General features: G+C 50.5%; 1 protein-coding gene across 2 annotated transcripts in view; it reads left to right on the forward strand.

Moving 5' to 3' along the window:
• Positions 1 to 1,659: 1,659 nt before the first annotated feature.
• The window catches only part of NUAK1 (NUAK family kinase 1), a 72,304-nt gene continuing 48,448 nt past the window's right edge, over positions 1,660 to 25,515 (forward strand). Inside the window, exon 1 of one of the 2 annotated variants that reach the window (XM_025882590.2) lies at positions 1,660 to 2,230. In XM_025882590.2, coding sequence (XP_025738375.2) covers positions 1,958 to 2,230 — 273 coding nt within the window. In that variant the 5' untranslated portion in view covers positions 1,660 to 1,957. Of the gene's footprint in view, positions 2,231 to 8,411; positions 8,556 to 25,515 lie in introns of those variants that run through there. The other variant, XM_073900354.1, reaches the window with a different exon arrangement.

A 25,515-nucleotide genomic window follows, 5' to 3' on the forward strand; every position in this document is an offset into this window, starting at 1 on the left:
CATGGCCTTTGTCTTTGTATTATGCAATAAGCAGTGTGCTCTCGGAGAAGGCAGGCAGGGGCAGAGAGGGTTTATGTCAGCAACCGGAGGAGAGAGGTCAGGACAGACGAGGGCAAGAGTATGGCCGAGGCACAGGCGTGGGGGATATGGTGATGGCAGCATTTTAGGCCGTTTCTCCAGCAGCAGGGAGGGGGCTGACGGGCAGGACAAGCCGTCGCAGGAGTCCAGAATAAGGCGATAAGGGGGAGACCTGAGTGAAGACAGCAGGAATGCAGAAGGGACGGACCTGAGAGCTGCAGAGGAAGGTCGAGAGGGGCGCCCTGGTGAAAAAGTAAAGAGAACCAGGCACCAGACATTCTTCATCCCTCACTCTTCCTATCCCAGTCTACAGCACCATTATAAAAAAAAAAAAAAATTCCCTAAGGCCTCTTTTTCTCTTGCCTTGAAGCTTCCGAGGAGAAGGTGTGTGTGTGGTGGTGGTGGTGGTGGTGGTGGAGGGGGCTGCTTCACCGCTGTCGGACGCCCTTCCTGCCTGACCCCCAACTTGTGGGGTACAGGCGCCGTTACCAACTCCGGGATCCGGGCCTTTCAGTTCAAGTAAAACTCCCAAGGCCCAAGGCGGCCAAAGAGGCCTGCGAGTCGCCTCTTGCTCAGAAGGCTCCGGGCCCTGCTCCCTCTGAGGTCCCCGGTTCGCCCACCTCCGAAGGCAGCCGTCGCGGACACGGTGGGCGCCCCACGTCGTCCACGCCCCCAACTGTTCTCCCTTCCCCGGCGGCCAGAGTCCTGGCTGGTGTCGGAGGTCCGGCAGTCGGCGGCGGGACCCCAGGTTCAGCCTCTGGGCCTCTCTTCCTCCCCGCCTCCGCCTTTCCTCGGCGAGGGCGCGGGGCCGGGGTCGAGGCGCCCCTCTTGGGGTCCTCCGCGGAGCGCAGCCGCCCCAGCCGGAGGAGGGGGCCTCGGAGGCGGGGTGCCAGCCCCGGCTGGGCGGGAGGGGTGCGCACTGCGGCGGAGGGGCCGTGACTCACCGCCTGTAACCCAACACCCGCCTTGCTCCCCTCCCCCAGCCTCTCCTCCGTCTCCGGCCTGGCGGCCGCGGCGACACCTAAAACAAAATGAAGGGGTGCCCGGGCCCGTGGCGCCCCCGGCCGGATCGCGAGCGGGTCCCGGCGGCCTCTGGCTCGGAGCGCTCCCGCTTCTCCAGCCCCGGGGCTCGGCGAGCCGCCGCGGCCGCCGCCGCCGCCGCGCGGGCGCCAGCAGGCGGGGAGGCCGAGCGGCCGGAGCAGGAGACGGCGGTGACGGCGGGCCCGCGGTAGCTGCGGCGGGCGAGCCCGGGGAGGGGGCGCCCCGGCTTGGAAGCCTCGGGTCCGGGTCCCGGCCGAGCGAGGACAAAGCCCCCCCCGGCCGCCACTGCGGCCTACCCCGCGCGGCACAAAGGGCGAGTCGCGACACGCACCCATCCCCCTCCCGGCTCGGGTGGCCCCGGGCCCCGGGTGGCGGCGGGGAGGTGGGGAAGCCCCGGCCACGCCGCCCCTCGCTCCCCTCCCCCGGGGGCCGGCCGAGCTCGGCGCCCCCGCCCCCGCCCCGTCTGCGCGTCCGCCCGGGGAGGGGTCGGGGGGCGCGGCGCCCCACATAACACTCCCCCGCCTGCGCTCGGAGCCACCCCTCTCCCCTCCCTCCTGCAAACACCGCCGCCTCCCCTGCCACCGCCGCCACCTCGCCCGACGCTCCGCAGCTCGCCGCGGCCGGGGGGCGGTGCGCGGACCGTGCGCGCCGGGGGCGCCAGATGTGCAGTCTGCGCCGCCGCCAGTGACCGAGCCGCAGCCCGAGCGGGATCGGGCCGCCTCCCCGATGCTGCGGGGGCGACCTTGAGCGCGCCCCGGCTTCCTCGGCGGGGACCCCGACACCGCGAACGCTGTGCCCAGTCCTGCCCTCTCCAGCCCGGCTCGCCCTGCGTTCCGACATGGAGGGGGCCGCTGCTCCCGCGGCCGGGGACGGCCCCGACTTGCGGCCGGGGGCTCCGGGCTCTCCCCCGGAGGTGGTGGCGGGGGCCACCGCAGCCCCCGCGGCGGCGGCGGCGGCGGCGGCGGCGGCCCCGGAGCCCAGGAAGCCGCACGGGGTGAAGCGGCATCACCACAAGCACAACTTGAAGCACCGCTACGAGCTGCAGGAGACCCTGGGCAAAGGCACCTACGGCAAAGTCAAGAGGGCCACCGAGAGGTTTTCGGGTCGAGTGGTGAGTGGGGGAACCCCCTCCCCGCCCCCCAGGGCGAGGGCCAGACGGTGCTGCGGACCGAGGGCGCGCCGGCTGGGGGGCTGGGGCTCCGAGACTCTCTTGTCCGAGAGGGGCTTCCCGGGAACCCCCAGACAGACTCCTCACTCTCTCCCCAGCTCCCCGTGACTCAGGCGTGTCTCTCTCTCGGAACACTTGTTACATCCTGTCTGCGCATATTTTGGGGGTTTTTCTCCCAGCAGCAAAGTAGTGTTTATGATTTGCAAACACTTTGCAACGTTGGGACCGTGGAGGTCTCCCTCGCGGGCACGCATTCAGACCAAGCCCTGGAATGCTTTATTGCTCTAACTCCGAACAGACCCACATCCTCAGCGGGGAGCTGGTCCCCGGAGTCCCGTGTCCTGTACGTGAGGGCGACCCCCACCCTCCCACTCCTACTCCCCATCACCCCGGTGCTGCTGTAGCTGCAAGGGAGGGTGGACTCCCGCCTGTTTTTTAAGACAGAAGGTTAGGGAGCAAAAGTAAAGACTACTGCATGCCTGAGGGTTGTGACAGTTCACCTCCCGCTTCGGGGAGGACTAAAATGCCCAGGGCATGGGTAGCCACACAGATGCTGAATTGCAGCCGACCCCACTGCCCTTCAGGTCCTGGTTGCAGGGCTGCTGAATTGCTTTAGGGGACTGGGCCAGCTGCCCCACTCTTTGTGACAGCTGAAACCCTGCCAGGGTCCCAGCCCCATTTGGAAGCGGTTGGAGTACCTTGGGGTCTCTCCGTGTCCCCAACTTGGCTTGTTGTCCTTTTCCTTTCTGGGGAACAGGCCCTTGAAATCCACACTGCTTGTGGCCAGAGGGTTGGGTTCAAAGTGACTGACTGTTGCAGAAAGATTTTGTGTGGTGTGTGGCAGAAAATCAACATGGTTCTTTGATTTGAAGCATATCAGATGTATGTTAATCGATTTAGGGCCAAAGTCAGGAACTAATTATGGTATGCCTCGTGTGCACTTTTGGGGGTGTTTCGGGGCCCAGGGTTGCTTATAAACTTAACGAATGACCACAGGGTAAAAGCAAAATGAACTGTTGAATGAAGTGGTAGGTAGGTTGATGTTGGCATTTTTCTTTTCAATCTGTACAGGGACCGTTCTGTGGAGAAAATGGGGCCCCAATCAGAAGGTTTAGCCCCGAATTCTCAAATATTTGGATACCCGGATAACTCCCTCATCCTAAGCTTCATTGTTTGGGTTGATCCAGTTGTATTCTATAGCCTAAAAAAGAAGTCTGTCTAGGTTAATTGGAAATTTGAGACATTGTACATTGTAGTTTTAAAGCTGTCTCGGATAAACAAATCTGATAGCAAGTAGTTAAGAATTCACTCTGGGCAGGTGCCATTTTTTCGTAGGCTGAGCGTTTTAAAGAGGAGATGGTTGTAGACATGTCCTTTGAGGAACAGACTTTCAGGTCTGCGGAAGAAGAGGCTGAGAAACGTGCACTTCATTCATGCTTTTCTTCTGAGGTGATATTCCCCAGGCTGGATGTCGAAAAAGCAAGAACTAAGCCTAGGTCCTTGCTCGTGTTGTCTTAATAGCTGTTGAAGAATCGCGCTGGGAAGTTGGAAAGCAGAATAATGAAAAACAGACGCGGTCGGAGCTGCAGGTTGAGGATGTGAGCTTGAGAGAGGTTGAGTGGCAAGGGTGTGTCTGGGATCTGCCAGGGGACACAGAAGCCTGAATGCTGGGGAGCTGCCGCCAACTGTTTGAAAGAATGAAATCTTGTCTATGGCAGACACCTTTTTGAGCTTCACTGGGGCTTCCTGTCAGGCATTCGTCTCGCTGTCTGATCCACAGACGAGGTTAGAGTGAAAGGGATTGCATCAGTAGACGGGAGCCTGCCTTTCTCTTTTGGTGGGTGTCTTTCCCTTTATTTGCAGAAACTCTGAACATTCCGTCGGGATTTAGTCGAAGGACCACGAGGGGGCGCCCTGAGAACGGGAGAGGCTCATTTCTCCGCCGGGGGACTCCAGTCCTGCTCTGTTATTGTCCAGCCCTGGTCGTTTCCCATTGTGCTATTAATTTCAGCCAAATCTCTTGTTTTACTAAAAAATTATGTAAAGATTTTGAATCTGGTAGCAGATCCAGGCTCAGAAGCTGGCAATCCTCAAACTGCTTTCTATTCCATAGATAAGCTGAGAACCTTAGCAGAATCATCTGGTGAAAGGCTTGCATTAACCAGATGGGAAAACTGAGGTTTGGTGATGGGAAGCCCTCCTTGGCCTTGAGTCCTCCCCCTGCTGAGCACAGTGCTCACAGATGGTGTAAGAACTTAAGTGAGAAACAGGAATTGTCAGGTGGAAAATTCCCTGTGCCTGGCTGAACAGAAAATAAAACAAACCCACACAAAAAAATTGGTCAGCAAGTCGTTCTACCCTGTACAACACTTGGTGACTCAGAATCTGTCAAGAGCAGCAAGACATTGTCATCTGAAGTATGAACTTGGGAGTTTTCTTCTGGTTCTAAGGATGCAGTGAATAGCTACAACTTGCTTTCGGGGTGTGGTGGAGGAGAATCGAGAGAGCACTCGCTCAGGTCTGACTTTTCGGGCTTTGGGTAGAATTCCAAAGTGACGTTTTCATGTCATTTGTCTTTTTCATTGCCATGTCTTATATGGCACCGTTCAAGAGGAGCAGGGGTTTTAAGCCGCTTTGCCAACGCTGGTGGCTGGTGTCCCGGGCATGAGATGCTGTGGGATCAGCACTCCCGTTGAAAGCAGCTCAGAGGCAGAGAAGTGTTTAAAAATGAAAATGTTGTGGCTTTTAATTGTACATCTGGAAGGGCCTTCTGAATCAAACAGAGCACCATGCAGCATCATCTTCTGTGTTCTGTGAAAGCCACTTCTGAAGAGAGTTGCAGGATCAGGAGCTTGGAGTGGCCCTCGGCCTGGCCTAGTCCAGGCACACTCCTCTCCGAATTCCCAAATGTGGTTTGTGGCCACTGCCGGAGGGTGTCCGTGACACAAGGACTCCAAGTGGCTTGTTCCAGAGATTAACACACCCCACAAGGAAGCACTCTTGCAGAAGGGCTAAGAGTCCTGGCGGACATTCAAATCCCAACCTTTCACTAGCTTCGTGAGTTGGTGCGTGCTCTGTAACTTTTTGAAACCTCAGCTTCCTCATCTGTAAAATGGGCTACCGATAGTACCAGTTTCGTGGACTTGTGTAATAATTAAATAAAATAATTGATAGAAAGCCTCAAGAGGCGAAATTAGCTGGTTTAGTTCCTTCTTTTAGCAGAATTTTTTTTCTCATCTCACGTAGACCTTCCCTTAGATTTTTAAGACCATCAGAGAGACATGGTGCATTGGAAAATCAGCATGCTATCACTCAGAGAATGGTAGGGAAAGAACCCACTTTTTAGGTTAATTAGGGAATGTGAGGTTCGCAGAAAAGTGCAACCATAAGAAGCCAAGACCATCAGCCAGATTCTGATAGGATCTGAATGCATTTCTAAAGCCTTGAATTTGGGCTTTGTTTCTTGCACAACTTTTGTTTTGATACAGTTTTGGGCCGGGCCGTTGTTGAGTGGAGCCCCTGTGGCATAACATGGCATGCATTTTCTTTGAGCCAAACTGCCTGGACCTTCAGGCTGTGCAAACTATTGCCATAAAACCCAAACCCAAAAACAAACAACATTTTGAGGAGCGGTGTCATGTGATCACCTCCCCACCAAGGGCCAAGTTCAACTTTCCCTCTGCACCAAGTATCTCTTGTGAGCAGTATGCTGTGTGGTATGAACAGGAGGTGAGGTCTCTGGGAGGGGTCTGACATGGGAGGTGCAGGACCAGTGGGCAGAGTGTGCCCCCAGTTTGCCATTGGTGTGCCTGGGGGTACCAGAGCTCTAGCTTGGGTGATGGGGCATCCTCACTCTGCAAATGAACTGATTTGACCAAAAATGGGTGTTTTAAGCACTGGCCCAAAGTTACTCCTTGCCTGGTGCTGGAAGACTGCAAATGAGGGGTGCTATCATATTGTAAGCTGGCCTGCTAAGCCAGATGGCTGTCATCTGCAGGGGCTCAGGTACCATGTTGCACTGAAGACCCGAACCCAGTTTCAGGGAGTAAGATGCGTTGGCCAACACATGGTGCAGACTTCTCATCCCGGAGATGGGAAAAATAAAGCATAGAAGCGTTAAGGGACTTCTCCGGGGTTGCCTGAAATGCCCCATATTTCAGTCTTCTGAAACCCAAATCAAGGATCATCTTCAACATCATCTGCCCTCCCTCATCCTCCAGAATAACCCAGTGACTGAGCTGGGTCTAAGCAACCTGATTCTCGGTTTGGTATTTTTTGCATCGCTCATTTAATCTTTACTAGTGCAAGACGTGATGCTAGCTCTTAAGGAGCTTGTAGTCTAGTAGCCAAGATAAAATGTACTTACAGATATTGAACTAGTTCTGTGTGGCTGCAAGATTTATTACCATCTCCTGTATGCTGCTCTCCACGTTAAAATGCTGGGACACAGGAGTGACCGAGGCCCACGGAACTACCCATCTGGTGGAAGACGCAGTAAGCAGTTACCTGGTCTGAGTGCCTGGTACAGGACTGGATTATATCAGGTGATTTTCCGGTTGGAATGTAGCTTACTAAAGCTTAGTTTGTTCGATCACATTCGATTCTGGACAGGGACACCCCCTCCTCATATGGCCACAGCTACTGTGATTACTACCAGCAGACACTTTTGAAAGCTTGGTGTGTGTTCCGCTGTGCTAACTGCTTTCCAGACATCTCTCATTTAACACTCACAACAACCCCGAGAGGTGTGCACTTGAGTTAAACCCATTGAACAGATGGGCAAAATGATGCATAGGGTCGTTAAGTAACTTGCCCAGGCTCATACAGCTGGAGGGTCAAGTGGTCTATTTCGAAACCCACTGCTGCTAGAGAAATGGAGAACCTTCCTTATGCTGCACAACCGGTGACCTCTGGACTTGGGCGTGATACTTTGCTCGTGGTGTCAGAAGATCCGCCATGGGGGTGATTCTTTTCCTGGGGGAAGAGTTTTCTTTGCACTGTTCAGGAAAGGAATAGAGAGAAAGGGCTGTGGCATTCTGGAAGATTAGGGAGGGCTGATGATGTTGAAGATGATCCTTGATTTGGGTTTCAGAAGACTGAAATATGGGGCATTTCAGGCAAAGGGGATTCTAGGGTGAGCAGGCCAGATTACTTAGAATGCAGGGTTTGTGCTGGGATGCAGTAGGAAGCAAGATTGGCAAGATAGGTTGGGGTAGTAATAATAATATTTAATAATAGTAATAGCAGCTAATACTTTCTGAGTGCTTATAACATGGGCCAGGTACACCGCCAGGCACATATTAACTGATTTAATTCTCATAATGTGCCTGTTATTATCCCATTTCCTGGATGAAGAAACTGAGTTGCAGACCGTGAAGGTCACACGCAGAAGCAGGGCCAGGGTTTGGATGCAGGCAGTGTGAATGCGGAGACCTTGACCGTATCTCTTCCTCTAGATGGGCTGGGCTGGGTTCTGGTCTCAGCGGGGCTCTGAGCCCAGCAGTCTGGTGTGTTGGCTTGGAGCAGGGAGGCTAGCCTGGAGGTTTTCGCAAGAGTTGAGGTATGAGAAGATAAGGATCGGAACCGCATGAATGTGTCTGCTTCTGGCGAGCTGTCTGCTTGTTGGGCCATGAGTCTGTTTTAATGAATCAAGTCAGGGAGCTCTCCACCTGGACACACACTGAGTTCTTTGTTCCTCGAGTAGCTTCAGATTCTGGAAGCCCTAGCAGGCCTGGAGGGGTCAGCTGGTTCACTTCCCTGCCTGCAGATAGAAATGCACCCACAGCACGCAGGACATCTCACTTCCTCCTGGGAAGCAGCAGTAGAGGAGGGTTGGGGCCGGGTGCCTTGTCTGCTAGTAAACCCGGCCTTACTGTCTTAAACCTCCCGTCGTGCCTCGCATCATGCCTAGCACATAGTAGGTCCTCAACAAAGGCTTGTGGGATGGACACTGATGTGAATACACTGGGCAAGGGACTACTTAGGACGTGGAAAGGCGGCAGGTTGTCTTCTCTGACCTCAAGGAGCTCTCTGATTTGCTGGGATTGAAAAACAATTGCTGGGAATGAATGCGGCTTAACACGGGCAAACTCTGCAGAGCTGGGCGGACCGTTCTGTGCACGGATTCCCTGTCTGCTGCATGCGCGCCTGCACTCGTGAGGGGGAGAGACGGCTGTCCCGGGCCTGTCGGCTTCCTGTCCTCAGTGGCTCCGGAGTCAGACGGCCTAAGTCTCGTTTGTGTTTCCCACATGAAAGTCCCGGAGCATCTGTAAGTTATGATTTGTGAAGTATCTGTTTTAGAGCAGAATGCATTTATCATTGTGCTGGCCCAGACGACACTGTACAGGGCGGGAATGAGAAGATCCCAGGCCCCGGAATAGGAGGGGCTCGGCCAGATGACCTACCCGTTAGGGGAGTCTGGCCATATTGATAAAATTCTCTGGAAACGGCCCAGGAGCAGCCAGATGTTGACTTCACGGCGGGGCTCTTCGGTGAACTTGTAACTGCCTTTTAAGATGGGGATGGGCAATTTCCCTCCCAGGCCTGCCCAGGAGAAATGCAGACACACGTCCACACGGAAATGTGAACACAGATGTTCCTAGTGGCGTTATTCCTAAGAGCCCTCAGTAGGAGCAACCCAAGTGTCCATCGGCTGATGAACGGATAAATAAAATGTGGTATGTTCAGCTTATTTGTGGACTATTGTATATGATCCTTTCCATAATTTTATTTATGGAATATTTAGGGATTATTGTTCCGCAGTAAAAAGGAACAAAGTACTACGAGCGCACTACAACATGGATGAAACTTGAAAACGTGATACTAAGGGAATGAAGCCAGTCACAACAGATCATATGTTGTATGATCCCATTTCTGTGAAATGTCCAAATTCGGCAGAGCCGGAGAGACAGACTGTAGATGAGTGGTTGCCTAGGGCTTGAGTGGGTTGGAAGGAAATGGGGAGTAGCTGCTAATGGGGGGTGGGGTTTCTTTTTGGAGGGATGGAAATGTTCTAAAATTGATTGTGGTGATGGTTGCACAACTCGGTGAATATACTGGAAGTCCCTGAATTGTACATTTTTCAATGGGTGAATTTTGTGATATGTAAATTAGATCTCAATAAAGTTATTATTAAAAACAAAACAAAACAAGGCAGGGCCTAGGGGAGTGGGTGGGGAGTGGGGATGGGAGTGGAAGCCTCATATCTGTCAGGCCCTCAAGATTCCAATCTGTGGGTTCCCAGAACGCTCATGCTCATTTTGTGTCGGAAGTGGAAAGCAGTGTCCTGTGTGCCATGGTCAACCAGATGCCCGCTTCCACATTCCATCCCACAGCTTGACAATGGTGTGACCTTGGCCTAGTTCCTAATCTCCTTGACACCTCTGTTCTCTCATCCGGGGCTTATACCAGTTCTTACTTTCCAGACTGTTGAGAAGATTCAATAAGATGATGTGATGTAGCTGAGCCTTTAGCCCAGTCCCTGGCACACGGTAGATGTATATTAAGTGCATCTGGGGCTGTGGTTAGTCTAAAAGGTACATCTGTTTGAAATAGAAAACGGCTTTCCTCGAGGTGGATGAATTTGAAAAGGTTCCCCTCCTGGCCCAAAGCAGCCCCCAGATGGGTGGCTCTGGGAGAACGGGTTGCCATTCACTTGTCTCTCCATGGGGCGCCCTGTGTGTATATGATCCTCCCCACATCCCTACCTGGCAGCACTTGCTGGTGGTCTTCCTCATTCTTCTTATTGTCCATCACTCCCTGCTCTGTGGCTGAGTAGTCATATTCAGACACAACATACTAGAAACACATAATAAAGACTCAACATATGTCGGGGGTTGGCATGCCTCCTTTTCCTTTTAATCTAGCAGTAAACCCGATGTACTGAATGAGTGCTTCCTAAGTGCTCAGGACCGTGGGTCATTTCGGAGAACATGACAAGTCCTGCACCGAGATACTGAGACTTAGTTGGGGCATGTGAGTCATACATCTGGAATAATCTGGGAACAATGCAAGGTAGTATCTAAATGAGGTGTAGGGGAAGAAATCATGGCTGTAGGACCAGACGGACTTGGGTTCAAATTCATCCCTGCTACTTGGCAGCTAGATGACCCTGGGCAAGCTACACGTTTTCTCCGAGCTTCTGTTTTCTCACCTAGAAAGTGCAGCTTTCAGCATCCTAGGCCAGGTGGGATTGCCATGAGAAGTAGAATTTGGAAGCTTCCGACACAGAGCCTGGTGCCTAGCAGGCTCTAGGAAACCAGGACTGGTATTATTATTTATTCTGGTGAGAAGTACCAGCATAGAGTATAGAGTAGCTGGTGGTCTTTTTATCCTAGATTGTGGCTCTCCCTGCTTAAAACCCGGCCATGGGTTGTGTGGGGACTAAATTCAGAATTTGCCACATCCTTCAAGGCTCCTCCCAGTGTCCAAACTCCCACTTCTTCGTTCTTCTGTCTTGGCCCTTTGTCCATTTCCTTCAGAACACGTAAACTATGCGGCTTCGATGATTTGTCCGTGTATACCCTCCCCTTCCTCCCCCATTAGAAGGAAGCAGGGGAGCTGTCGTACTCCTCACTGCTTTGTGGCCCGTGGCCTGGTGCTCTGCCTATAGTAGGTGCTCAGTAAGAATGAATGAATGAATGAATGAGAAGTGCAGCAGCAATCCTGAGAGGGGGAGCTCTGTGACCATGGGAGGCAGCAGGAAAGGCCCCTTGGGTCCCCACCCTCTTCCTTTTCTGAGTCACCCCCTCCTCACCACTGTGTGGACAGGTGTGGAGAGTCCACTTTTTAAAAAAAAAATTTAAAGATTTTATCTATTTATTTGAGAGAGAGCATGAGCAGGAGGGAGAGGGGGAGAGAGAATCTGAAGCAGACTCCGTGCTGAGCATAGAGTCCAATGCAGGGCTCAATTCCACGATCTCGAGATCATGACCTGAGCCGAAACCAAGACGAGAGTCAGACGCTTAACCGACTGAGCCACTCAGGCGCCGCAAGAGCCCAGCATTGTTAGCTGCGGCCCTGCACCCCTACCAGAGAGGAGGAGGGGGAGGGGGAGGGAGCCCATTTCCCACCTTGGGAGGTTGCTCCCACACTCTCACATCTTCCCAGGAGACCCCAGCCCCTCATCTGAGAAGCCTGGTGATCAGCTCTGCAGAGTAGGCAAGCTTTAGATGCAAAGTACGTTTGCAAGGTTTTCAAAACATTTTCTCCCTGGGTTGTAAATCAAGTACTTTAAGAATTGTAAACCGGCTGGAGTGCGGAGTTAATGTATGTCTGGAAAAAACACCATCATGATTTGCCTTTTAAACTCAAGAAAAGAATTCCACGTCGCTTACTTTCATGAGAGATACTGAGACAGCATGAGGTTTCTGGGCGAAGGGGCTAGGAGGTAGCTGTGGCAGGTTCCCCCTTCCCTGGGAGGGGAAGGGAATGGCAGTCAAGTGGCTCAGAGCCCGAGGGCAATTTCCCAGGGAAATAGAAGGAGTTGCTTCTTTGTCTTAGTATGTCCTAAAGGCCCCATCCCTTCCCCATCCCCTCCCAACCCCTCTGCTTGTGTCAAGCTCTCCTATTCCTGTAGCTCCAAAGCTACAAGGACAGCAGATTGCTGCAGGTTTGGGAGTCCTTGCTGGCTCTTGTCGTTTCATCAAGAATCAGGCTCCGTTCAGGGATGATTCGCAGGGATGCTCTTGTGTTTTCTCCAGGATGGTGGAAGGAAAGTGGATGATCCCATCTGTGGCTCTGAAAGGGAGTGTGAGGGTGGGTTCTGAGCATGGTCTCTGAGCCAGGCTCCCTGGGTTTGAGAGCCCGCTTGAACCTCCTGTGCAACCTTGAGATGGTCCGCCCGACTCAGTTTCTTCATCTGTGAAATGGGAGTGGCGGTGAGGATAAATGCGCTGTGTGTCAAGGTCTTAGAAACGTGTGTGGTCCACAGCAAATGCTCCTTAAGTGTTATTCTTGGAAGAAACCCTCCTGGGGAAGGGAGGACCAGCCCATCGGCCGTGCCTGCGCCTTGGGCAGCCTGGGTGCTGTGCATCACGTGTAGTAGGTACCCCAGTGTTGAGCCCCCTTTCTTCACCTGCAAATCGAGGGGCTGAGACAGACTGGTCTCCAAGCTCACAGAAAGAGAATCCTGGGATTCACTGAATGAAATTGGTGAAATGTAGATTTCATTTCCTGTTGCTTGATTTTTGGCAGAAGGAGGCTTGTTGCGGGGGAAGGGAAGTATCTTTATTTCTCAAAACTCTTTTCAGATCGTCTGGTGCAGGCTTTGACAAGTGTAAGGAGAGTCTCCCCATGTGGAGTGTCAGCCTGCACTGGGGAGGCCTTCTTCCTTCCCGGCTCCTGGTCTCGTCAGATGCGCATGCACCCCCTTCAGCCCAAGGCAGGCGGTGCTTTGTTAAGCACGTCTGTGAGGTGGGTTCTGCACTAGACTCTGCGTGAGATAGAAAATTCTCGCTTTCCAAGAATGTATCCGTTTTCTCATGTATAAAATGGGACGGAATAGTAGGACATGCCTCCTACGTGGGCCTGTGGATCCAGGAATGGTGCTGAGAGCAGTGTCTGACACGTAGCCAGTCCTTGGTAAATGTGAACTGTGATTCTCCGGGGTTTGGAGGAGGGCAAGTTCATGTTCTGTGGGTTTGCTCAGAGGGATCTTTGCTTATCCCTAAGATACCTAGCGCTTGGTAGAGCTTGCCACCGGGTCCCGGGGAAGCCAGAGCCCAGGCTGGCTCTGCTCTTGTTCCTGCCTGTGGCTCTCCCTGGAGACCACATTTTTTTCTCCCTGTGGCTTTAGCAGTGGTGGGGGCACTTGGCATCCCGGGAGGGCTCAGCTCCTTCAGCCTGGTGACAGGTAGGGTGGCGGCAAGACTCGAGGGTTGAGGAAAAGACTAAGGAGGGCCTCTTCCTAGGGCAAGAGGTATTTTTCGCAGCTTCACTTAAAAGGAAGACTTGACTCATGTGTTTACTACTAATTTATCCTTAGGGAGGGAGTCAATTGATCAATTGATCAAACTCCTTTTTAGGGAGCACTTTATTTTTGCCAGGCCTCGGGGTAAGTGCCTCACCTACATCACCTGATGGATGTCCTTGTCCTTAGACCTGTTCTAAGGGAGAGATGCTACAGCTATTCCCACCTCCCCGCAGAGGGGACTGAGGCCCAGGGCCACTCTCTTTGTCACTTGGGGAGGATGGCAGGAATGAAACTCAAGTCTGTCTCAGCTCTCGTCTAGGAGCCTAGACAGCTTCCTAAGAAGGAGTAGAAATATCTGCTGTCATTTTTTTTTTCTTGTGGCAAGTGTTCCTTCTGCCTCTCCCACGTAGCCTTTAAAAATATTTATTCAGATAGTTGGTGAGCTCCTCCTGTGTGCCAGGCACTGTGCTGGGCACCGGGGAGAAAATAAAGAGCAAGATACAACCTCTGCCCCAAGGCGACTCAACCACCTCTTGGTTCTAGAACTTGCGGCTACCCTGGTCATTTCAGATCCTGATTATTGTGGCCCACACTTACCCATCTTTTTTTTTTTTTTTAAGATTTTATTTATTTATTTAATTGACAGAGAGGGAGAGAGAGACAGAGAGAGAGGGAACACAAGCAGGGGGAGTGGAAGAGGGAGAAGCAGGCTTCCTGCCGAGCAGGGAGCCTGATGCGGGGCTCGATCCCAGGACCCTGGGATCATGACCTGAGCCGAAGGCAGTAGCTTAACCAACTGAGCCACCCAGGCGCCCCCTACACTTAACCCGTCTTAGCTGGTCCATCTAAGGGGACCGATTCCGTGGTGCGTGTCTGTGAGTGTGAGTGAGTATGTGTGTGTTGTTTTAATCTCTCGGAATTTCATCCCTTGGCCTCAAGTACATCCCTCATGCAGCCAGCCTTGACTTTCTTAGAGTCAATTAAAAAAGATACCCACAAACTTTGAGAAACTCTCAGTGGCCCCAGATGCCATGTAATTACCTTGTAATGGTTCTTAGTAGATTTCAAAGTGAACTTTTCCTTCAGCTAGCAGAAGGAGTGGGAGGGAAGAGGCTAACCGTCCAGCTCCAAGCCCAGCGTGTGAATGTGTTTGGATGGAAAGGCAGGGCAGGGATGTGCTCACTTTAGGGAGAACCCTACCTTGTATCTTCCTCATGGTCAAATGATAGGTTTTCCAGGCAGAATCAAATGTGACGTTCAGGGAGGGAACTGGTGTGTGAATGGGTGTGCATGCAGCTGGTAGCAGAAATCCTGGAGAGGAGAGGAATTAAGTGGAAATCTCCCCTGAGTCCTTTGCACCTGCTTGAGTGTGTAGGATGCTCCAGAGCAGATGGAGTGTCCTTTCCCTAACAGTGTTAATGGCAGGAAACATTTATTGAGTGACCGGTGTATGCCAGGTGCTGTTCTGAGTACTTGACATGCCTTCTCTCCCATTCTTCTGTATCATTAGGATGTTCATTTTGCAGATGAGGAAGAGGAGTCTTAGAAAGGTCAATGACTTTGCTCAAAGTCTCAGAGCTGGGATTTAGGACTGGACTGTCTGACATCAGGGTCATGGTCGTAACCACTGGGTTCCCTAGCCTTTCATGGGTCTGGGACCTTGGAAGCTTCTTCAGCCCTCCTGCTACCTAAAAAGCCCTTTGGCTTTTTATCTGCATGCTGGATGGTAGACACCCGTTGAACCCAGACTTAAAGCTCAGAGAAGTTGTCTCCAAGCTTGTGAAAATGGTAATTGGAGGAACTCTGTCCCATAATCTCAGTTATTCTGTGCCTTACTCATCTGTGTCCTCCCAGTGCCTAGTTCAGGGCCTGGCCCACAATAAGAATGCCGTCAATACTTGCCGAATGGCTGTGGGGCATCATGAGTCTGGGACTGGTGTCAGGAGGCTTGGGCTCAGTCCCCTCATTGCCACAACTTGAACTGCATGAGCTGGGGCAAGATCCATCCCTTCGATAGCTTTGCCTAACTCATCTGTAAGATGAGAGCTCTGGGACCGATTTTGGTGTCAGGCCTCATCATTCACTCAACAAGTATTTGTTGAGGGCCAGCTGTGTGTCAGACACTGCTCTGCTCTGGGCGAAAGGGGTGAGTGACAGTCAGACGACGGGGTTCCTTGCTCTCCCAGAGCCCCGTTTCCCGCTTCTTCCAGAGTCTGCCCTTGGCGGGTCTTCACGTCCTGTTCCCACATACCTCTGAAGTGGCTGGCAGCGAATCCTCCCTTGTTCATCTTCTTTCACTAGAATGCACGCTCCCACCACCCAAGCAGGGATTTTCATCACTTTGGCTTGCTGATGTAGCCCAAGTACCTAGTCCAGTGCCTGGTGAATCAATGTTGGCGACACACGTGCCCGCATGCCTGAATGAATGATTCGGCTATCCTCCTTGCTCATGAAATCTCTGGATGTGAATGTTCTGGGGCTAAAGCCCAAGAAGAAAATGAAGGAGCAAAAGTCCCCTTTTTCCAGGAAAAACACCGTCTTTACAAAAGCGAGCTGCCGCCGGGATTGGGAAGGAAGGTTTATTATCTCTGCTAGCTGAGGGATGAGGGAGTCAGGCAGGATTCCTCCGATTTGTCATCTGGTGATGCTTTTTCGCAAACCACAAAGAAAACAAAACAAAAGCAAAAACTCTCCCCTTCCTCCCACCGCCCTCTTCCCCCCACCCACCCCGCGTGCCTTCTTTATTTCAAGCAGAAAAAGCACTTGCTTCTTAAAACAGCTCATGAAGGAAAAAATTATAACAAATATCTTCCATTTCTCTGGTGGCGGCACAGCCTGAATTCCTTTCAGCCCCACAATGAGTTCTAATTTTATGAAATGTTTGGATTAGCCACCAATTTTCCGGTGGAATTTGGGAGGCTTGTATTTGTACTTAGGCTTGAAGCGGGGAAATCTTCTAAAATCCGTGCAATGTCTTGGGCCCAGTGGGACGTTCTAGCCGAGGACAGAATGACTGACCATCCACAGAGCGGTGGGGCCGAAAGAGATCTCTCTGGCAGCTGTGGGCAGGCTTTGCGGGTGGCAGTGTGTTCCCAAATCACAGTCTCTGGGGCTTGGCTGGGCTGCATACCTCTTCCAACTGATCATGGGCTATAAAAATTCCAGCCCAAGTACCATGCCTTGTACCTGACCTTGTTCCTTCAATTCTTGGAGCCAGAGAACATTAGGGCATCTGGTAATTGGGTGAGAGGCATTTGATAACACGTGGTGCTCTAAGCACTCCCCCCTCCCTCCCAACCCCTGTAGTACATAATGCGCGTGTTATCATTTCCCGTTTCCATTTCTTCTTCTGCCTCTAGACCTGCACTAATAAGGACACGGGTGGCTGTTAAAATTAATTACAATTAAAATGAAAACTTCAGTTCCTTGGTTACACTAGCCACATTTTAAGTGCCTGATAACTCTTTGTAGCTAGTGCCTCCCTACCATTCGACAGTGCTGAAAAGGTCTTTTCCATCATCACAGAAATTCTGAAGGGCAGAGTTGCTCTAGATGCTGAGTTTAATGAGAGTCGCGTGCCACTCTTTACTCTGCTTTATTAGCTCCGTACTCGGCACTTGTCAGTATCTGTAAACAGCAACCCCATTCGTCATTGTTTCTGTATCTTGTTTATAGAACACTGCCTGGCATGTTGTAAAGCACCCAGTAAAGATGTTTAGATGAATGAATGAAGTCTGATTCAGCATTGCTTTGTATGGGCCTTACACATAGTGGGCCTTCAAAAAACTGAACGAACACTTCGAGAGTTATAACCATTGCATGGATTCACCTGGTATTTGTTGAGCACCTGCTCTGTGTCAGGCATTGTGTGAGGCTCTGGGGGATACAGACATGGATCCTCTAGCTTAGCCAATCCAATGGTTCTTAAATTTGAGGGGACTTGCGACTCTCCTGGGTGTGCCTGTCAAAATGCACCATCTTTGGCATCTACCCCAGAGAGTCTGATCCAGCTGGGCTGGGGTGGGACTTAGGGAGATTTGGGAATCTGCAGCATTTTAACCAAGCAACTCAAGTGGATGTGATGGGGTTGGTCCATGGTCTGCACTTTGGAAAACGCAGCTCTGGGGTGCCTGGGTGGCGCAGTAGGTTAAGCTGGCTCAGGTCATGATCTCAGGGTCGCGAGATCGAGCCACGCGTCGGGCTCTGCACTTGGCGGGGAGTCTGCTTAAGATTCTCTCTTTCTCTCCCTCTGTCCTTCCCCCCGCCCCAAATAAACCTCTAAAAAAAAAAAAAGAAAAACTCAGCTGGACATTGGGAAGCTAGTTGCTGTATTCATCTGGGAATACAGCACCCCACTTTCTTCGGTCCATACCTTCTCATGTGATAACCGGAAGGCTCTCAGATCTTGGGGTTCTCTTAGTGGGCCTGAAACGTGAGATCCCTTTGCCTGATATCCTCCCATGGAGTAGTAATAATAGCAGACAGTTGCATAGCAGTGATTATACCTGGCTATAGCCCATGCGTGTTAAATCACTGACCTAAATTCACCCTCTTGGTAACCTTAGCAAGTGCACACCATGATTATTCCCATTTTACAGTGGATAGACTGAGGCACAGAAAATTAAGTCACTTGCCTACATCTGCAGGTGTAGGTGGGATTCAAACCCTGAGATGTGGTGACGCTGCTGCTCACGGTCACTGGCCTTTGAGCAGCTGCTTCCTGTGCGTGTTGGATGGACCTTCCTATCCTTTTCTGCCAGTTGCTTGGAATCAAAGTTCAGGTGTGTTTATGCAATGCCTGTTTAGGGGATTAACATGGGTGGGCATTATGAGCTCTGTTGATCTACACATGTCCATCCCTGGCCTTAAGGGGCAGAATTAACTCATTCATTTGGCAGACATTCCCTTGGGCCCACTGTGTGCCAGCCCTGTACAGGGCCTCCAGGTGGAAGAGACTTGCACTTGGCATAATGGGGGAGATGGGGGTGAGGCAGGGGCTTTCTGAGAAAGCGTCTCACCCCGGATAGGTTTTCTTCTGGACAGGAAAAGCAATGCCGATCTTAGAAACTAGGCATTCCCTCAGTTTGCTGCTTGTGACTCTCGATTTTTTACATAGTTTCACTATAGAATATGCCCATTTCACCTAGTAGGGGTGCATGCCTGTGTGTGTGTGTGTGTGTGTGTGTGTGTGTGTGTGTGTGTGTGTGTGAATTTTATATGTGTGGTGGGGATCCAGCATAAGGAAAGATGTGCCTTTCTCCCCCACCTTTTTAAAAACCACTTAACAATTCAGGAAACCCCTTAGGATTAGGAGCAGCCCGGAATTCCTGACCCACTTGCAAGAGCCTTGAAAGGAGAGAAAGGTTGACACTTACAGGGTGCACGTGTGTGCCTTCTGCACGGCACACCGAAGGAGGCCGCTGACATGTATCCTCTCATTTCACAGCAGCTTTGTGATGGGGTGACTGTTAACTACCACTTTGCAGTTAAAGAACTTGACGCTGGGAAAGAGTAGCTGATTTGCCCAAGGGGTCAAGGCCGCGCTGACTCTCGTCCGTCCGACCCTGCTGAGGGCAATTCCCGCTACACCACTGGTTCTCTGTCCTGGCTGAGCATTAGAATAACCTTTGAAAAGCTCTCTGGGGATGGTGCCCGGGCACCAACATTTTTAAACAGTCCCCTAGGTCACCGGCTGGCGCACGCTGACTGCAGAGGTCCAGGTCTGCCCTCCTGAAGATGTCTCCATCAATGCCTGGCCAAATGGAAACCTGACCCACAGGAAGGCAAGTCCTCCCCCAACCCCCAGCCTTGCCTGGCCAAGTGGAGACCTTACCCACAGGAAGGCAAGTCCTCCCCCAACCCACAGCCTTGCCCCCTGGTATGCTTTCTTTCTCTGGGGAGGACTGGTGTGTCCAAAGCCATCCCCCTGGACCTGGACCCGGACCTTTTGCTCCTATTGCATCAGAGGCTGCCCGTAAATGCGGCAGCTGGCTTGTTTTCTTTTTAGGCCCCAGTTGTAGCGACCTTTGTGTGTCTGTTTATTTCAGCAAAATAATTCCATCCTGCAAAATCAATTCCCTGGGGGCTACAGAAGTACATTTGGAGGGACTTCTTTTAGTGGGGTGACCTGAAATGTCCTCTCGAAAGTGGCCCCAGCTGCTCCCCTTCTCCCAGCCCCTTCTCACTCTGCCCTCTGACACTGTCCTCTCGACCTCTCAAGATTTTGAAGGTCTAATTGGAGTCCCCTTCCTTCTTACATATATTGCATAAGGGCTCTTTGTTAACTATAATCGTAAAAGCGTTTTGGAGCACTTAGCGTTGTTGGGACCCCTCCGGGGTATTTTCTGTGTGTTATCTTACTGCATTTTGCATTTTCTTGGCAGTAAGAGAGTAAAGAAAAGTCTGAAATCTGGGGCTTTTTATCCTTAGGGTGGAAGGGCTTACAATCATGTCATGATTTGCCGGCCTTGTTGGAAGATGAGGAGTTCCATGGACTGTAGAGGCCGCCATATTGGGGCAGTTGACTTGCCTGGGATGATGGTGGGTAATTGGCTGATTGAACAAGAAGGCTGTAGGGAAAGGAGAGAGTAGCAGGTGCAACCCCTTGTCTTCAACCTGCCATGAACCTCAGTCAAAGAAATGGAGAATACTGGTTAATCTGATGTGCCTGGTAAGTGGACATACTAAGTTATCACAGAGAGCTCCAAGTGTATTTTTCCAGGTAATTGGAACTTACCCATTTAATAGCCAATTTAAAAAAAAATTATAGCCATTTATTATGGAAATCTTTTTCAATGTACCTACACTTTCTTTCCTTCTTAAAACGAAGTACTTGAACGTTAGACCTCTTCTTGATGTCTTTGGGGGAACTTCTCCCAACTGGTCCTCAGAACTTTATTTTGGGGTTCTCGGGTCTGTTATTTATAGTTTGTCTGTCTTCTCCCTCATCAACTTTCATTCCTTTCTGTGACCTTTTTAGAGGATAGACTTCTTTTCCGATAGCAAAAATAACGCCTGCCCAATACTGAAAACTCACAAGACACGGAAGTTAAAGATGGAAGGTAAAAATTAGTTGTCCTGTCTTGGTTCTGTCAGTGAGGCTCCCTCTGACGGCTTTCTCCTTCCATTTTTTTCACTTCCCCAAAGATTTGCTGTGACCAAGCTTATTATAAATATTAGTAGGAAAATTGTGGGTTGCTGTCTGCGGGGGCTCAGTGCGTGGATTCAATGACATTTCTTGGGTGGCTTTCCTAAGGGTTCATTTCCTTTCCTCTAATAATCTTCACAGCTGAACGGGCCCTGACCGTGCATCTCATGAACTTCTGTTTTTTCATGTGACAGGATGAGCCATTGTGGGGGGAGCAAGGCTGGCCAGGGTCACTCAGGGAGAACATTTTCCATTTCACCGTCTCTTACCTGTGTTTCGGAGTGTGGGTTAGGGGGTCAGTGGCATTGGAACGAAAGGAGATACTGCTATATTTGAATAACTAAAACCAGGAAAAACCTACCTTTACCTCAAGGTTACTCAAATGACTGATTTTTTAAACTTTCCTGCGGGAGTAAGAAGCAGAATGTGGCCTCTTGTTCAGCATGCCAGACCCACTCTCTGTTGGAACATCAGTCTTAGATTAATTCGGAGATGGACTCAGAAACACACTTGAAAGCAACTTGCATTATTAGCCATACATAGCTTACATTTTATGACCTGCTTAAAGATGCAGGGAGCATAAATCTTGGGGAAGACTGTCTTATTTACTTGTTCGTCTTTTCTGCAGATGGGATGCTTGCATCAGAGCCGGGCTGGCTTCAGATGTCTGATCCAGGACATTTTAGCTGAACTGTATGAGTCCATTAAACAAATGTAAGAGTTTTTGGGAAAGAAGGGCTGTGTCTCAAACCAAATGTTTTACATAGAGAACATCTGGGGAATATTGGTATTTGTGTGTACAGTACATCAGAAAGCAGCTTGGTGGGGCTCAGCTGGGATGTTTCTGGCCTGCGGTTGCTGGGATTGACAGTTTTGTTGTAAGGGAATGGTTCTTATGAAGTGTTGCCATCAAGGCAGTGCTCGATCCAGGAAGGGGTGTCCGTGTTTAGCCGCACAGCCAAATTGTTCTGATTAGCTCCCCGGCCAGATCGTCCACGAAATTTGAACAGTCTGATATCTGAGCTAGTCTCCCCCCAGGCCTAACTTCCCGAGAAAGGAAGCATCCCAATGCCGGACTCAGGCTGTTTCTTCCTTACCCTGCGCTTCTGTGGATTTGATGAAATTGTGGGAACAGGTGTGGCCCAGTGCAGGCAGCATTGGCCACAAAATCTAAGTCCCCGGTTGACACGTGGGTGTGGCCTTTATGACCTGTGACTTGGGGAGTCCCTTTTTCTCAGTCTCTGTTTTCTTCTCCTGCAAAATGAGGAGCCTGTCTCAGGGGCTGGTGGGGAGAGTATAGTGAAGTGGGATGGCATTGTATGCATAGTGTGTGGGGGTCATTTACGCACCGTGGTCTTGCATCCCCTGGGCTTGTGATCTTCCCCACAAGGACAGAAGTGACATGGACTGGAGTGGAGTCCGGGATATCATCTGGGGAGGTTGTCTGACTTTAGCAACTTGTAGGTGCTGGGCCAGGTTGGTAGTGAGTGGATGGGTATTCTCATTCTTAGAAAAGTTAAGACAATAGTCATCATGTCTGATTACATTCAGCTCAACAACTATTTATTGAGTGTCTGCTGTGGTGTCAGACTCTTTCCTAGGTATTGAGGACACAGGGACAAACGAGGCAGTGAGGGTTCCTATCCTGTAGGCTCTCCCTGCTATGCTTGATATTGACCGTGAATGACCCTCCCTTTGGTTGGATTATATGTTGTCTGTGATTTAGGTCAATTGGACAAGGACCAGGGTATTAGTGTGCTCAGGTGGATACCAGAATACCACACACCGAGTGGCTTAAATAACAGAAATTAATTTTCTCCCAGCTCTGGAGGCTAGAAGTTCAAGATCAGGGTGCCAGCAGGGTTGGTTTCTGGTGAGGCCTGTCTTCCTGGCCTGTAGACCACCACCTTCTCACTGTGTCCTCACATGCTCTATCATGGGTGTGTGCATGCTCCTGGTGTCTTTTCATCTTCTTATAAGGACAACGGTCCTGTTGGATCAGGCCCCCACCCTTATGGCCTCATTTACCCTTAATTACCTCCTTAAAGGCTCTGCCTTCAAATATAGTCACATTGGGTGTTAGGGCCTCAACATATGAATTTGGGGGGACACAATTCAGTCTACAACAACTGGTAAATACAGATGTGAACATTATTTGGCAGAGAATATGGCTAGACTTTCTCCACTTTTCTGCAAAATAGGTCAAAATAATCCTTATTGAACCCCCAACCAGCCAGAAAAAAAAAAAAAAGGCAAAACTCCACAACAATTTAATATGGCTTTATTGTGGTGCGAGAGGAAATTATTGTAAAAATTACATCTGGATGGTCCCTGAAGATTGGCATTTTGACATGTACCGGTCAAGTGAGACATGGCCCAATTCATGAAGGAGGTGACTGAGTGTAGGTATGCAGTATGTGTGAGCAAAGGGGACAGTGGGGGATGTGTCCTTTTTAGGGATGGAAAAATGAATGAGCAAAGTGAGACTCAATTTTGGTCTTATTTAGGAGTGTGAGTGAGACACAGAGGTAGAAATGGTGGGGGGTGATGCTCGGAAGGACTTCTCAGGAGGCTCCATCTCTGCACACCTACGTCAGTTCACCTGTGATCTCACAAAAAGACACTTTGGTGGGAAGGGTCTTACAGTCCTAGAAAAAGCATCATCTTGGCCAATCTCTAGGCCCATGTGTTTGCCTATTGGCTTGAGGAGGGTGAAGTATCTTGATAAGTAGTGTCCTAGTCTGGCCAAAGCCTGTGTATCTTCTGGTCCAGTCCCCCATGTCACCTGCTCCCAGAAGCCCACTCTGACTTCTATAGCCCCAAGCACAGCAGGTTCTCTCTTCCCACACCAACCCATTGATGTCTCCCGGTAGAAGTTAGGGGTCTTGGTTGCTAGTGACAGAAATGGACTCTGTGACTCATTAAGGAGAAAATGAGTTTGGAAGGTCTGGTGTATCCCAGAGGACCAGGCTGGGGAAGAGACAAAACCCAAGGAAGCCCCAAGGAACTAGTTCTTTTCAGAGGTTGTTGTTGGGATAAATGGCCTAGCCATTTTCAGACCACTCAAAACTCAATTCTGGGGGGAGAGAATTTTCTTAGCCAAATCCTAGGATCATGGGTCCACTTGTTGGCATTGGGAGGGTGCTTTATCTTGACTGACTGTCTCTTTAAAACTGCACGTACTGGGATCCCCTGAGCAAAGTCAGGGTGTTTCTATCAGTAGAAGGGGGAATAGGTGCTGGACAAGGAGGAGCCCCCATGTCCACTGCCCTTTCCAGTAGGATTGTAAGCCACTTGAAGGGAATGTCTGGATCATGTTCGGCAGGGCCTAGATCAGTGCCTTATCCAGAGCAGATTTGCCCAAATTGCTTGCTGGAGAATTGACTTATGACTGCATCATTTTTAAGGACACACCTCTCAGACCCCCTCTCCAATTCTGCCTCTTGTCCGACTGTGTTGGCTGGCCTCACAGAGAAAAGCAAGGAACGCCAATGGATGTGCTTTTGAAGATGGAAGCAGTTTAAAAATTAGCTTAAAACAGGACTTAGGGTGGAGACAAGGCTGTATCTTCAGAGACTCGGATTCAGCCCCGTATTCATCAGATCCCCGCTATGTGCTAGGTGCTGTGGTACTTGCTTCATGGATGTGATCCAGAGCTTGAGAGTATGGTTATTGGGCTTTGTGAGACCCAGCTTCCCTATTTATTAGGTGTGTGCCCTAAGGCAAGTTACATCACCTGTCTCAGACTCAGTTTATATTCATTGAGAAGCAGAAATAATAATCTTTCTGCAAGAATTTAACGAGTGAAAGGTTGAGCAACATGATGGTGCCCAGTGCCTGGCACATAGTCAGGGCTTGATAGTCTGTAATTATTAGGATTACTGTTAGCTGTTGTTGTGAATTATCTCCCAGCCCTTCTGGAGTGGGTACTATTATTATCTCCATTTTATTTATTTATTAGCCTATAAATAATGGAAGCTTATATTTTACAGTTTCAAAGGGTGAAAGTCCAAGATCAGGCCCCCAGAGATTCTGTATCTGGAGACAGCCCCCTTTCTGGTTCATAGATGACCACCTTCTCTCATGTCCTCACTTGGCAGAAGGCGCAAGGGAGCTCTCTGGGGTCTCTTTCCTAGGGTCCCTAATCCCATTCATGAGAGCTCCACCCTCAGGACCTAATCAACCCCTCAAGGTCCCATTTCTAAACACCATCATATTATCTCCATTTTAGAGATGAGCAAGTTCAGGCTCAGTGATTTCAGGACAAGTAGGGATTCAACACTTGAGAGATGAGTAAGTCAAAGAAGAGTCAGTGGCAGGTGGCTCTGGACTGATAAGATGTCCTGCTGTGGTTTTACCTTTTTTTTTTTTTTTTAAGGGTCCTTACCGCCCCCCCCCCAGCTTTATTGAGTTATGATTGACATATAATGTATGTAAGTTTAAGGTGTATGGTGCGATGATTTGATACACGGATATATTGCAAAATGATTACCACTGTTAGGTTAGTTAACACCTTCATCCGCTCACCTAATCATCAGCGTGTGTGCACGCATGCATGGGGATAACATTTAAGATCTACTCTCTTAACAACCTTCAAGTACCTAAGACAGTATTGTTAACTGTAGTCACTGTGCTGCACGTGAGATCCCCAGACCTTATCCGGCTTAAAGCTGGAAGATGGTGCCCTTTGACCAACATGTCCTATTTCCCCCACCCCGTGGGCCCTGGCACCCACCAGTACTCTCTACCTCTATGAGGTTGGCCGTGTTAGATTCCACATGTAAGTGAGATCATACAGGATTTGCCTTTCCCTGTCTGATTTATTTCACTTAGCAAAATGTTAAGCGTCCTTTTTAATACTTGGAGTCCCTTTGAGCCACAGCTTTTTGGCGTCGAATATGCCAGGCACCTGCGAGACACTGGCGATACGGTGAATACAACAGAAATGGTCTCTGTGTGAATGGCGACCGAGGTTAGGGAAGCGGACCTGTACGTGCATTACGGGGGGCCCATCGTGGGGGATGGATACAGAGGAGCTCGTCAGCTGAAGACATTAGTGGCAGATAATTGGGTGTGGAGGGGTCCCGGCGGAGAAAATGACAAGCACGAATGTCCAGGAGCACCTCACTCTCTGCCCAGGCTGTTCTTTGGGGTCCCTGTAAGAGCCAC

The sequence above is a fragment of the Callorhinus ursinus genome, unplaced genomic scaffold, assembly GCF_003265705.2.
Source record: "Callorhinus ursinus isolate GAN/ISIS: 27379988/994484 unplaced genomic scaffold, GSC_fseal_2.0 scaffold14, whole genome shotgun sequence".
Taxonomy (NCBI): Eukaryota; Metazoa; Chordata; class Mammalia; order Carnivora; family Otariidae; genus Callorhinus; species Callorhinus ursinus.